The sequence below is a fragment of the Pelobates fuscus genome, chromosome 3 (genome assembly GCF_036172605.1).
Source record: "Pelobates fuscus isolate aPelFus1 chromosome 3, aPelFus1.pri, whole genome shotgun sequence".
In the NCBI taxonomy this organism is placed as follows: Eukaryota; Metazoa; Chordata; class Amphibia; order Anura; family Pelobatidae; genus Pelobates; species Pelobates fuscus.
Genome location: NC_086319.1, coordinates 343,694,685 through 343,709,757, shown reverse-complemented (window position 1 = coordinate 343,709,757; position 15,073 = coordinate 343,694,685). Strand labels below are relative to the sequence as shown.

The 15,073-nt window shown below is 39.7% G+C and overlaps 1 protein-coding gene across 2 annotated transcripts in view; it reads left to right on the top strand.

The window, feature by feature from the left end:
- The window catches only part of THSD4 (thrombospondin type 1 domain containing 4), a 694,237-nt gene that overhangs the window by 655,236 nt on the left and 23,928 nt on the right, over window positions 1-15,073 (top strand). For both annotated transcript variants that reach the window (XM_063449121.1, XM_063449122.1), the window contains 4 exons: window positions 1,199-1,295; window positions 1,657-1,902; window positions 8,125-8,254; window positions 11,250-11,454. In XM_063449121.1, coding sequence (XP_063305191.1) covers window positions 1,199-1,295; window positions 1,657-1,902; window positions 8,125-8,254; window positions 11,250-11,454 — 678 coding nt within the window. The remainder of the gene's footprint in view (window positions 1-1,198; window positions 1,296-1,656; window positions 1,903-8,124; window positions 8,255-11,249; window positions 11,455-15,073) is intronic.

The following is a 15,073-nucleotide window of genomic DNA, read 5'->3' as shown; positions in this document are numbered from 1 at the left end:
GCTAAGATCAAAAGGACGTGGAAGCATATCTTATAACAGCAACCTTCCAATGAGTTTTAATGGGGAACCGTGACTTGAATATGATGTTTTGTGATGAGTTTCTGAAAACGCTCAATAATTAATTTCAGATGCACCATACAAAGACATTTGCTGAACGTATATAATGAAACAGACTGCTCTACGCCATTTTATTATACATTAATAATTGATATGCCATATACTGTGCATTTTGTTGGCTGGAAAATGTCCCTGCAAGATCTAGACGAGGGATAGGCAACCTTCGGCACTCCAGATACTGTGGACTACATCTCCCATAATACTCTGACAGTTATAATGCAGTGCAAGGGGGCAAGTTAAGCACAAGAAATACTACAGCCCATGTTTGTTGCTAGTAATCGATTGATTATTGATTGAGTATTTTCCCATACAAGTCTAGAGTTCCTTTTATGTGTGTGTACTAAATATGTTTCCATTTGTTTGCAAATGTAGCTTTTTTGTCAATCATGTTATTTCTAACAAGATAATTTGAAGTTATTTAGTCCTCTCCTGTATGTACATAGCTGGGTGTCTGTTATTTGCATGGGGAAACACTATACAATTATGAAGGCAAATATCTACATGTTTACTACAAGATCTCTAGCTGTAAGTGCATCACAAGATGGGTGGTAATGGGTTTCATGAAATAAACGCATTTAGCATTATGCACAAACATTAATTAATATTGATTCAATACGGTCTTCTATGTTTCACTGTTTGTAACAGTTTCTTAATAATGTATTTCTAGTAATCTCAAATACAGATACATATCCATCAGAGCCATTTTTCTCGAGAATGTAATTTGCTGATCCAGTAGAACCCATTTTAAACATGGTATGATACCATATGTTGGTATGCTATAAACATGTTATACAATTGAATATTTTTAATGCCACCTAGTGGTTTTAAAAGGGTATGTTATTTTTTGCCATTTTGTATAATAAACCAATGCAGATTTTATATTCCAAATTAACACATTATAAATCAAGGTGAATATTTTACATGCACTAATTCATAATTCTTAATAGCTATGCAACATTAAAGTGTGAGACTGCTCTGTGCTTGCCAAATGTCTGTGGGCCCACGTTGATTTTGTACGTGGACGGGGTAAATTGAAGTTTAAATGTATCAGATTATAAGGGTTTGTTTTTTGTTCTTTCAGATGATACATCAACAACCAAATCCTGGCATTCGTTACGAGTTTGTTATTCCAGCAGAGAATGTTATCAGTCCGCAACTCCCTCCAAATCGGAGACCTGGTAATCTCCTTAAACAGATTTAAGATACTATAATTAACTTATTGAAGTAAAATATGGAATTAATAAAAAAAAAAATGAATAACTAAAAATAATAACTTGAAAATCGAGTGTAAAGTCAGAGTCCACACTCCTTGCTTTCGGCAATTCAATAATATTTATTACTAGAGACTAATCAAACAAATAAACAATAGATATACATTTCAATAAGGCTATATGTTGCTACCAAAACTAGTCATTCATAGAATGGAAAGTAAATTAACATAGTGAAACAGGCATAGACGTGATACAGTTATCACTCCAGTTACCACTCCACTATTGACTCCACTTACTGGTCAATAACCCTGTATTTTTATTTGCCTAGGTCAACCATTCAATGGCCAGCTAGAGATAACTGATGAATCAACTCCTACAGAGAACAGAGATTCCTTCAGTGATGTTGACATACACACTGATCATGCCACTGGAGTGTTGCCACCCTTGCAGCCTGGGAGGATTCCATCGAATCAACCAGACAACCAGGTGCAGCCGATACAACCAGCAAGACGAAACCGTGACTACAACTGGAAACAAGTTGGGTCAACAGAATGTTCAGCTACATGTGGGAAAGGTGAGGTGGGTGTAAGGAGACAAATACACCACTAAAACCAGATGAAGTATCTACTAATATTGGATAATAAAATGATATATTAGATTGTAAAGTGATTATTATTGTTAATGTTGTAACTACACTAAGAAGGGGAAATGTTGGTGTTGGTAGGTTCATTTAGAGCAACAATGGCTGAAAATAATGGGACTTGTAAGTTAACAAACAACTAAGTCGCCAAGGTTAGCTTTCACTTCTAACAAGCTTAACTGAGTTATTTATATGTCTTGAGCATAGTCATATTGTGAATGTTACCCCTACTAAAGTTTAGAAAAAAAATATATTTTTTTATTCTTTATTTTTCTTTTGTTCGTTAAATGTGAAATTACAGATGTCAGCAATAGTACAAGGGTATCAGAAAACAGAAATAGTACAAGGGGTAGTACAGGAACACACTTTTAGCGCTGCATTCCAACTTAAACGATTATCCCAGGTTAAGCAATACATGTACATTGAGTCAAGTTTTCAAAGTGTACATTAAGTTCGGCTGACTCTTGGCTTAGAGTCTGATATTTTCTTTGTATTATTTGTGTCTGTAGAGCCGGATGCCTATTGGGATGGTAGCGGGCTCTTGTGAGAAGAATATGTTGCTAGTGTTAGGGTAGTCATGCATGTCAACCTGTAAACATTAGGGTCAGTCTGCTGTGTTCGTTCTTTGGTGTACCAAGACTGTGTTGGGTCTTAAGTGCTGTTGCCTGCACTTTCAGCGGTTTCTCGTTGTGGCGAGTTGTTAGTGTAGGGTGGGTTTTCTGTGTGCATTCCTGTTGTAGAGATGCTCATGCTCCGCTTCGGGCCCTGGGTTAATCAGTGGTTGCGTGGGTAAGTGTATGTGTGGCCTGTGTAGGGTGGAAGAGAGTGAAGCAAGGAGAGAGGCTAAAAGGGCAGGAGTTGTATGGGTACGAAAGGATAAAGGGAGCTGAGAGGTCATGGGATATCACCTGGTTTCCCAGGTCCCACCAGCCCACCCCCCACCCCCCCCAGGGTGAGTTGAGGGGGAATGGGTTGAGGGTGGGAGGGAAGGTAAATGGGTGCCAGTCCATGGGTCATCCAAGGTCGGCTGTTTTTAAAGTGTGTAACATCTACCAGGGTAATGTATCTCCAGTTAGCCATGGACTTGTGGAATTGTTTGGATGTCTCATGAATCTGAGATGTTAGACTATCCATGTTTGCACTGTCTTGTATATTTTTGGCAATGGTACTGTGTGAGGGTATTTGCAGGGTTGATAATAGTTCAGTTTTTGCCCTTCTTGTTGCAAGTGCCATGCGTGCTATTAACTTGTTCTCTGCTCTGATAAAAGAGTCCTTGGGCATGGAGAGCAACAACATTCAAGGGTTTAAGGGGCACAGTTTGTCATACAGTCTGGAGATCAGTGCTGTGATGCTTTGCAATAAGGGTTTTGGTTTGGGGCATGTCCACCAGCAGTGGAGGAAAGTCCCCACTTCCCCGCATCCCTTCCAGCATTGATTGGAGGGTGCTAGGTGCATGGTAGCTATGCGCTGAGGTGTTAAGTACCAGCAAAATAACACTTTGTACACCTTTTCCTTGTGTGTCACACAGATGGATAAGGGGGCCGTGGCTTCCCATATGTCTGACCAGTTAGAGGGTTCGTCTAGGGGGCCAATGCTGTAATAGGGGATCGTTATTTGTGTTTTATGGGTCGCTATTGTGGTGTATAGGTAAGAGATTTGTTCCTGCCTATAGGGGTGTTTTATGCAATCCAGTTCGAATTGTGTTAAGGGGGCCGTGCCTGCTTGCTTGATAATGGGCATGGATGCAAAGCTTCTTAGTTGGATGTATCTGAAGTAATTGAATGTTTTAAAGGTGTTTTTGTCGGGTATATCACTATATTCAATGATTTTGTTATTGTGATTATAAGTGGCCCAACCGTGAGATGTCTTTATTTTCAAAGTTGGCAAAATGCATTGGTGTTAGGCCGAGCATAAAGAGCTTGTTTCTCCAGATTGGGGTCAATAGGGGATAGGAGAGACAACAGCTCACATTTGTCCTTAATTTTAGCCCAGGACTTTATGTGCTTTTCACAGTAAGGGGGTGTAGTTTGTATCATAAAGGTTCGCCACATCGTTATTTAGTTGGATACCCAGGTATGTGATGGATGAGGGGCAGATGTAGAAAATACTTTGACAGTCAAAAAGCATGGAATCAGAGCTAGAAACAGTGTGTCTCTGACCTCTTTACACAAATACAAATGATGATTCCGCTTTTTGAAACAATACAAATTCCCATATGACCTGGGTATTGTATATTTAACCCTAGGGCACTAATGAAAGTATATGCCATATTAACTGATAAGCAATAACAATAGATCTACACTTCTTTTCTAGATATAGTTGCTTGTTAATTTTCACATTACCATGGAGAGGACCTTTGTATATTGTTTATTGACTTTTCCAATTAATTGCTTTTTGATACAGCTATGCTTCTTGGTTCATTGAACAAAAAGCATAAACAAGTTGGAGTTATGGGAACACAAGGTGAATTGGCAGAGGCGATCTGCATATCCTGATACTACAGAGTCTATCTGTTCCAATTGTAGATGTTAACTTGAACATATGGTTGATCAAATATTGAAGTAATTCATAGTCTCTAATGCATAAATAGCTAATCACATTTTTACAAAAAGTATGAGCAGAGCCAAACAGAAAAACTAAATTATTTATCAACGCAGAGAACATATTTGTACTGCAATAAAAAGATGGGTTAACTTTATTCTAGCCCAGGGATAGGCAACCTTCGGCACCCCAGATGTTGTGGACTACATCCCCCATAATGCTTTTACACCCATAATGCTGGCAAAGCATCATGGAAGGTGTAGTCCAAAACACCTGGAGTGCCGAAGGTTGCCTATGCCTGTTCTAGCCTATCATGTGTAATAAACAACTACAATGAATTATTCCAAAATTTGTACATAACAAAGCAGCAGGCAATACACATTTGAATTACATGCCAACTATCATGGTTATTCACTTAATAGCTAATTGTTGAGGATTGACCAAAGGATTGCACATTTTAGTTCATAACTACCAAAAGTATGAAGTTATCAATTAAGTTTTTGGGGCTTAAAATTTTTAATTTTCGCCGGCCGGGACCTACACCTCCCCATCGTCGGACGACGAGAGCCCGACAGCCACTTACTCACCAACAAAAAAGGTACAAGCAAAACCCACGACATCCCCTGAGCTGGCCCACTCAGCCCCTGCCACAAGAGCTGACATAAAGGCACTGGTGAAAGAGATACAAACAATGTTCCAAACTGACATGGCGCTGGTCAGGGAGGAAGTCTCCAGGCTCACAAACCGGGTGGTGAAGGTGGAGGAGGGCCTCAATGGTGCAGGGGTAGCCCAAACTGCCACAGATACAGCCCTGGTGTCCCTGCAAAAACAATGCAGCACCCTAACTACACAACTAGCTACTCAGGAAGACAGGGTGAAGGCACGGAACGTGAGGATCCGTGGGGTGCCAGAATTGGTTACCAACTCTGAGCTGACCCACTACTGCCGGAGGCTGATAGCCACTCTGTTACTACCCAAACAAGTAAAGCAAGTAGGGGTGGATTCATGCTTTCGATTACCCAAAGCCACCAAAGCTCCCCAGAAAGCTCCCAGAGATATACTTGTGAAGTTTGTTCGGGACTCTGACCGAGGGGTGCTCATGGGAGCCGCAAGAGGCTTACCCACGATTCAATTTGAGCGGGCGCATTTAACATTTTATAGAGACATCTCCAGGCACACTTTGACGTGGAGGAGATCTCTTAGACAGATCACTCAACTGCTCTGCGAGAACTCCATTACATACAAATGGGGGCAGCACCGACTGACGGCAGACAAAGCAGGCAAGACGCACCTTCTAACACACAAGTCGGACGCTCCAGCCTTCCTTCAGCAGACGCGGCCAGCAGACGCGGCCTCAATGGAAACTCAACCTTCATGGACTATCGCTCACATCAGCCCGTTTGTGCCAAGGGGAACAAGACCGGGCGCACCCGATTCACCCACCTGAAACAAGCAGCGCTGGCAGATTTATTGTTATGTTTTGACAGCGTATTATTTTGATATAAGTTTACTGTTGACTCTACTATGTTTTAGTTAAATGTACAGATTTACATACCTTATATCTGGCTCCGAAAGCTGACAGCCAGTTATCTTGCCCAGCTATTACCCCCCCTCCCCCACCATCTTCCATCTACCTAAACGTGCCCCTTCACGCTTGACAGCTGGCATGGTGGCACAATCGCCCATTGGCCTACGGCTACGAGCATACTATGCATACTTACCAGCCCTATGACAATGTCATAATTACCCAACACCCACGCACCCTAAGCTAAATTAAACACAGACACAACCCTATCCAACAACCCGGAAGGTGCGCTAGCTACTGTCCCGCAACCTCCAGCTAAGTGACAACCTAGCCGATCGTGCAGCCAAGAGGAATTTATGCTAGACAAAACATAAAATTTGGTTTATGATTTGCATGTGATGCTGTCTTTACCGTGAAATGTACTACATGCTGAATACCTATTGCACACATGGAAAGAATTACAAAAAAAATTGAATTTTCTATTCCTTCAATTCCCAGTATTTCTCAGTTCAATGAGTAACCCAGAGAGAAAGTTGCTTTCCGTCCCGGTTTTTAAATGAACACTCTAAGTACAACAACCACTACATTGTAATTTTGTGGTTTTGGTGCATATGTGCTTCTTTTTTCCAGGACAATGTTAAACATTGCCATTTCTGAGAAACAGACAAACAGCCACTAGAGGTTCTTACTCCTTAAGACCTTTGATTTTTTAAAGTGCATGATGATGCCAGACACCACTTAAGTTTATCAATAGTATTGGGTTCAGTGTTTCTCTATGAGAAACATTTGATTGGTGGATTGCTTCAATTACTGCATACGTGGTGTAGGTTCTCAGTGCTTCTGTAAGCACATTATTGGACCAGAGGTCATCTGGATTGATAAACTCATAGAAAGCAGATTGGCCTCCAGAAAGGAGGCTCGGTTCTGGAGTACAGTTTTTTTTTAACTTAAACAAAATAAACAGAAAACAAAAAAACAAACAATATATTTATTTCTAAAATTAGAATGCTCTTTTAAGTATGTGGCACATACTTGGACCTCTATGTAAAATGTTTATATAAGCTTTTCAAAATATGTTATCCCAAACTCATTCACTTACATTCCATATTTCCTTTTCTTTCATAAGCACCCTCACTTTATTTCATGTTCCCGCTTAGTTAGAATTTTATTAAATTCCAATTCTTTCTTCCTTTATTTCCAAATTCACATACAGTCCCTAAAACATACACACAGAAAAAAAGAAGCGTGTGTTTTTTGACCTAGAATTACAAAATTCTGGTTTAGTGAATAACATAGCTCTAATTATTTCAGTTCAGTCCGCTATATATATATATGCTTGGTTTGAAACCGAGAAATTTTATTGTTCATTATCAAGAGAACAAACACCTTTCATTCATTACCATGTCAGTCATTCATTCATTACCATGTCATTCATTCATTCATTACCATGTCATTACCATGTCATGCATTCATTACCATGTCATTCATTCATTCATTCATTCATTACCATGTCATTCATTCATTCATTCATTCATTACCATGTCATTCATTCATTCATTCATTACCATGTCATTCATTCCTTTATTTAGGGGATTTTTTTTTATTTTTTTTTACACTGGAGTATTTATAGTGCAGCTGTCCATATTTACTAAACATGGTGCTAAATGCATATTGCTATTACTTACTTTATAAATGTATCAGGTTTCTTTTAACTAAAAGCATCAAGGCTTGGAGATGACATACTACACTTACTGTGAATTTATAGAATATTAATGTGCGCACCATTCCATCACTTCATTCAGATGAAGAGTGCGGTACTGGAATATCGGCTGTGAAGCTCTAAGTGCCAATTTCATGATAGAATATAAGGTGAATTGATTAATTCTATATGACGCCACTGGTTAAATCTGTCAGGCACAACACCATGTGTTCACCTTTACATGTATGTTATTTGTTATAAAGTATTTTTTAAATTCTAGAATCTTGACCATAATGTCAGATTTGCATCAAACACTTATGATGTGCTGTCTCTGTTATTTAAAATAAAATTTTGCATACAAGCATCCAAACATTTACTTTTTTTTTTACAGGATCACGATACCCGTCTTTTCACTGTGTAAACAGGAATACTCATGAAGAGGTGGCAGAATCGTTCTGTGACCCTAGCATGAAGCCCAGTGCTGAAGAGGAGCCTTGCAATCTCTTTCCATGTCCAGCTTTGTAAGATACCACTTTAAAGTACTATTTTCAGCAGTTTGTGGGGCATATGCATTTTAACTCTTTGCTACCAGACGGATAATCCACCCTATGCTTATTCCTGTGCAAGAGTTTAAACGCTGGCTTGATCTCTAGCTATTGGGTGGTTTGGTTGTCTATGTATTTGTCATGTGACCTTTAGTCACATACAAGCTAGAATATAGCAAAGTAGAAAGGTGGCGGTACTATGCAGTACTGGCGTTCTGCATGGAGAACTTTAATGCATCTCTGTAAGGAGATCCTGATTGCCACAGTGTGGCACTTAGTCCCCCAAGTGGATTTCAGCTTTTCTTAAATAGATGCAAATGTAATAACAGTGTAATATTGTAACAATAACAGTAACTGCTGCAGTAGTGGTTGCACTCATAAGACATATGTAGATAGTGTGCCTCAAAGTCTCCGCGGAACACCCCAGGGGGCTACCAGCACACCTCCTTCATGTGTTGGTCTCCACAGGAATACTCTGGATCAACAGGTGGAAATGTAAGGGGATTCATTCCATAAAAACGATCCAACGCATTTCACCTTTTACCTGAACACTTCCTCAGGGATCACATATATAAAAAGCATAGAAACAAGATGAAAAACGTGCATGGAGATGAACACATGAAGGAGGTGTCCTCTGGGGTGTTTCAGGGAGGCTTTGAGACACACTATCTACATATGTCTTGTGAGTGCAACTGTATCTCCAGTAGTTACTTTTATTGTAACAACACTACAGTATTATTACATTTGTATCTTTTTTAGGAAAAGCTGAAACCCCACTTGTTTTTTTTGTGTGTGTATGCAAAAAGGTTGTCACCCTTACCCTGTATGAAAATGGAATTTAGCTAGTACGTGTGGATGTATTTGGTGATGATAGCTGGGGTCTATGTGAAGCTTAGACACAAAACACAAAAAGACAAAACTATATCATTTAATTTTTATTTAGATGCTGCCCTGCAGTAAATGTTTAAGATAACTTGCAGATGTAAAGCCATGGTGACGAAGACAGATGAATGTATAATATGCATAGAATATTTTTCGGTTAAGGTTTGCTAATTGTTGTGTTTAAAGAAACACTCTGGGCACCAAAGCAACTTCATCTAAATTAAGTAGTTATGGTTCAAGGAGTCTCCTGAAGAAATCTTACATTAATAATTTAAACCGTTTTTGAGCTGTTTAACCCCAAAGTTGCATCCAGTGCCACCCCAGCTCCTCCCCTGGCGGCTTCCGGCTTCTGTAAGTTTGCTTACATTTTCCAAGCCAGTTTTGTGAATGGGGTGTCACTGATTGGATCTCATCCAATCAGCGGCACCTCTTCTCCAGTGGGTCTCCTAGCACCATAAGGTATTTAGATGAAGTTGTGATGATGCCTATATTGTCCATTTAAGCATCTAAGCGCAGTGTGCTACTTGCGCGATACGCTAAGCATGGCACTTCATGTGTCCCTTTTGTTAGATACTTTTGTTATTTTGTCCAACTCCTGTATATGGAATAAGTGAGCACGTCTAGCATTTCAAGGAGCTATAAATTAATCTCTTAGATGATGGAAATATGACTGGGAAGACAGCAGAAAAAGTACACTTATCAATTCATAATAACCAATATCCAGACAATTTAATGTGTGAAGAGATGTCAGACTCTGAGTTATAAAATATTGATTGGTTCTATGCTACCTATTGTATTTCTACATTTTTATCTTGGATCTCAGTATAGCATCCTTTGCAACTCGTTTCTTTTCTGCTTTGCTAAATGTTAACAATATTTTCTATAGCATCTCGGCCAATTTTTTTTTACAGATCTTTCTTCTTTTTTGATTGGATTATTATCTGATTTTCTGGGGTTTCGATCAGAGAATGAAACTGTCTTTAACTTAAGTTTCAGTACGTCTTCACCTTTTGGATCATTCTTTGCCCATTACAGTCTTTAGTCTTTACTGCAACTTTTCACTCCACACAAATGTGCCAAGATAACTTTTAATGACCTGCTCTTACTATTGATTATAACATCTACCCATTAAGTACTAGACTAATGAGAGTCAATTGTCCACATTGCACTGTATCAATCTTAACCATATCCATTCCTCACAGTGTCAGTCAATAATTAGAAGGTTAATTACTATTGCCTAGAAACCTAAATGTGCTCACCTGAAGTGTTTTTAAAAAAAATATAAATTATTTAGCACAGGATGGGTGAAAATGTCACCTGTTTCTTTCCAAATCTGATATAAAAAATATTTTTGCAACTCAATAATGCCGAATGGCTTACCTAGTTTTGCTAGTTTAGATGTTCTCTTATGCATCCACGCAGAGCGGTTTTCATAAATAATGCATAACTGTTTATCGCTTGCCACCTTTTAATTTGCCTTGATAACTCTTGGCAGTTGCTGTAGCGCAAAGTGAATTTAACACAGTAGGATATTTTATTCTGTATTAAATGGCAGCTAACTCTGGAATATTGGGATTTGGGAATGTAACGTTCTATATTTTTCTCATATAATACTCCATTACTTTTTACTAAACCAGATTTATTTTCAGTATGAATAATATATAGGAATGATATGGAATGAAATATAATATTCATGTATATCCATCCGTTACAATACATCAATCTATGTATTAATACAGATAAATATCCTGTTTTAATATGCCTTTTGAGTAAATGTTCCATAGATGGTGAATGTTTGAATCATCCATCAACTACATTTTATTGTATTTTTCTATATTTTATCATCAAAGGCTAAAGTATGTAAATAAACGCCAAAGGATGTCTATATACATCATAGAATGTTAAAACTGAGAAATAATTGATGAAAATGTATTTCCAAATCTGTGTTTCTGCTAATTTAACGCACTCTATCCCCATCTCCAATACAAATCCATAATGTCATTTAACATTCAAGTTTGTGCTTTTTTAAATAATGTTTGTTACACTACTGATACCTGTTAATTATTCCATTTTACTTTATAATTCTTAGCTGGGATATTGGCGAGTGGTCGGAATGCAGCAAAACCTGCGGTTTAGGAATGCAGCACCGGCAAATCCTCTGCAGGCACGTTTACGCTAACCGTACCCAGACAGTACAGCCACACCGCTGCCAGCAGTTGGAAAAGCCGGAGACAACGAGTACATGCCAAATGAAGATCTGCAGTGAGTGGCAAATAAGGACAGAGTGGACACCCGTAAGTGTCAACTGTTATATACTGCAGGCTGTATTTGATAACAGGAACAATATTATAATTGGAGAAATTATGTAAAAATAAACTTCTATACTCAGGCTTGATGCTTCTCTTCTGTGCTATAGTGAGTATAAGTGTCGATTCTGTATATAAGAAGCAAATGTACTTAAAGGAACACTATGGTCACCAGAACAATTACAGCTTAATGGAGTTATTCTGGTGAGTATAGTCTATAGTTTTTAAATGAAACACTGCATTTTTAGAGAAAAGGCAGTGTTTTCATTGCCCCCTAAGGACACTTCTAGGGGCCACTAGAACTATTTTGGTTCTTAATCTGCTTGTAATGAGAACAGAGGCGACTGTATCTCATCTTGGGATCAAGATTTCCCCTGCCACGTCATCCATGCCTTGTCTTTCGGAACCAGGGAATAATACTGCAGTGATTATTCAGAATATGGTCTTGCCCTCCACCCACCAGACTGGGAGATATTATTGTCTGCTCCTTCTTCCAGATCAAGATGCTTTTGGCCACTTTGAGCCAAAGTAATTGCTTTCTATCAACATGCCCTCCGTTACTGTAGCAGGTAGCAACTACCTCAGTAAGCAACTACCTCGACAAAGCAGTCCATTAACTCTGCAACTGGACTCTCTGAAAAGACCCATTTCAAAACCTTGTTCCAAGCATCTATCATTATATGATGCAAGCTCAGTGGATGGGCTACGGGGGGTAGAGAAGTCTTTTCAGTTAAACCACTTGAAAATTGGAGGGAGGGAGGAAGGGACAAACTTTAATTAGCTGAAGTTCGTAGGGTTCTCGATATGTCCATTGAAATTATTTGCCTTTTGGCTCCAATGATGTAGCATGATCCATGGCTATTATTTAATTTTTCATAATTGACTGTCTCCCCCTCCTTATTCCGAATCAATTGTAAGATTGTTTTAGAAATATAGATATTGACTCTAACATGTTTCTGTATTCATGTATAACATCTCAGCAAATGTATCTATTATAAACCACAGTAATTCAATTAAGTAGAGTGTAAACGAAGAAAAAAAAATTGGATTCTGCTTTAGGTTCCATTTTGGTATTTCTAAAATTGCATACTACACATGCCTTTGCCACTTCTTTTAGGAAGCAATGTGGCAACTACAACAATTTCCTTTTCATATATTGCCTATTTTTGAGAGGCCAAGTAGAAACACATATTGAAACGGTTTATTCTCTAAACATAAAACTGTATTGAACTGAAAAACAAATTGAAATATTTAACCCCTTAAGGACCAAACTTCTGGAATAAAAGGGAATCTTGACATGTCACGCATGTCATGTGTCCTTAAGGGGTTAAAGGGACGCTGAAATCACGAAAACAACTTTAGCCTAATTAAACTGTATTGGTGTATAGATCATGCCCCTGCACTGCTCAATTATCTGCCATTTAGGAGTTAAATCACCCTGGTCACAACTCCCTGAATGTGACTTGCGCAGTCTTCATAAACACTTCCTGTAAAGAGTCATCTAATGTTTATCCTAGATTTTTCTTATCCCTTGCTATGTAAATAGCTTGCTAGACCCTGCAAGAACCTCCTGTATGTGATTAAAGTTCAATTTACAGAGCAAGAGATAACATTGTTAACAGGGCCAGATTAAGAGCCGAGTGGGCCTGGAGCTGACAATTATGATGGGCCTAATTACAGAATCTTATCGACCAAAAACACTGAAACAACCATACCTCCCAAGCGTCATGTATCTGATGGAGATGGTGTTGGAGGGAAAGGATGCAGTTTTACGAAAACACATACTCTATGCTAATACTCTATGAAAGGATGCAGCTATACGAAAAACACATACTCTCTCTAATTTATGCTTTCATCTTTCAAGTAAATCCATACCCCCTAACAGCAGTGTCCAGTGAAGCAGGAAGTCAATGGGCAGGTTAAAAGGGTGTGGCACTGACGCGAATCACGTGACCAGACCTGCCAAAAGGGATGAACATGCCCAAAAAGGGGGCATGTTTGTCCAAAGAATTGGAAGGCCAGCCTGGCATGAATGCATGTCAGGCTGCCTGCCAATCATACAGGCTGTCCAACTAAGGGCATACTATGCAGGCAGCACCCTGAACTTGACATAAATGCATCAAACGATGCTCCTACTCCATGCTTTCTAAGGACTGTCCCCGAGCACTCACATGTCCACTTGTCTCCTTATCGTCTTACTAGCAGGCAGAAGTTCCTGGTATATAGTCTGGGACAGAGTAAAGGTATATGTAGTGAGTGTAGTGTATGTAGTGAGTTTAGAAGAAAGGGGACATGCCACAGTGTTAGAGAAACCAAAGTCAGCATTAACTAAACTAATTTTATTGTCAGCCAGTCCACACAGGTTTTGTTGCCATACATTCCTCTTAAGCTTCTAAACTTAAAGGGACACTATAGTCCCTCCCCAGAACAACTACCACTTATTGTATTTGTTCTGGTAAATAGAATCATTCCCTTCAGGCTTTTTGCAGTAAACACTGTCTTTTCAGATAAAATAACTCAACTGTCCACTCCTTAGATGACTGCTAGAGGTGCTTCCTGGGGCAGTACTGCCTAGTGTGCAGCACTGCCATTCAGTGTATCCACCCTCTGCATGCAGACACTGAACTTGCCTCATAGAGATGCATTGATTCAATTTATCTTTATGAGGAGATGCTTATTGGCCTGGGCTATGTTTGACTTGTGCTGGCTCTGCCCCTGATCTGCCTAGTTGACAGTCTCAGCCAATCCTATGGGGAAGCATTGTAATTTGCTCAGACCACCACTTCTGATTATGTCAGCAGACAGAGGCAGTTCAGAGGCAGAGCCAGCAGCTGCAGACTTAAATACAAGTAAGATTTCACTATATTTAAGGAGGCAAGAGTGGGCCAGGGGGGCTAGAAGGTGGTTTTCACATAATAGAAATACATGATTGTGTTCCTGACCCTATAGTGTTCCTACTCACAGTTTGATTCTGCTGTATAGATAAATTGCTCCCAGTGTCTCCCTGTCTCCCAGTGTCTCAGTCTCGCAAGTCTCCCCATTTCTCAGTGTGTCCCAATGTATCACGGTGTCAGTGTCCCCATGTCGCCCAGTTCCCTAGTCTCCCAATGTCCCCATTTCCCCTAAGTGTCCCCATGTCACTAGGATTCTAGGGGACACAGTGAGACATGGGGACACAGAGACCCGGGAACACTGGGAGACATGGGGGCACTTGTGAATACAGACACTGGGACACTGGGAGACATGGAGACACAGACATTTGGGGACACTGGGAGAAATGGGGACATTTAGACACTAAGGACACAGATACATGGGGACACAGACACTGGGAGACATGGGGACACTGAAGCATTTGGGGACACTACGACACTAGGAACCCTAAGAGACATGGGGACACAGACACTGGGAGACTAGGGGACACTGGGAGACATGGGGCACTTGTGGACATAGACATGGGGATACTGGAAGACATGGGGACACGCCTTTGGAAACATCTCCAAAAAATGCTTTGACAGCAATAATATTGGCAAAGCATCAGTGGAGGCAGTCCACAACATCTGGAGTTCCAAAGGTTGCCAACCCCTGGTCTACAACGTGCTACAGTTTT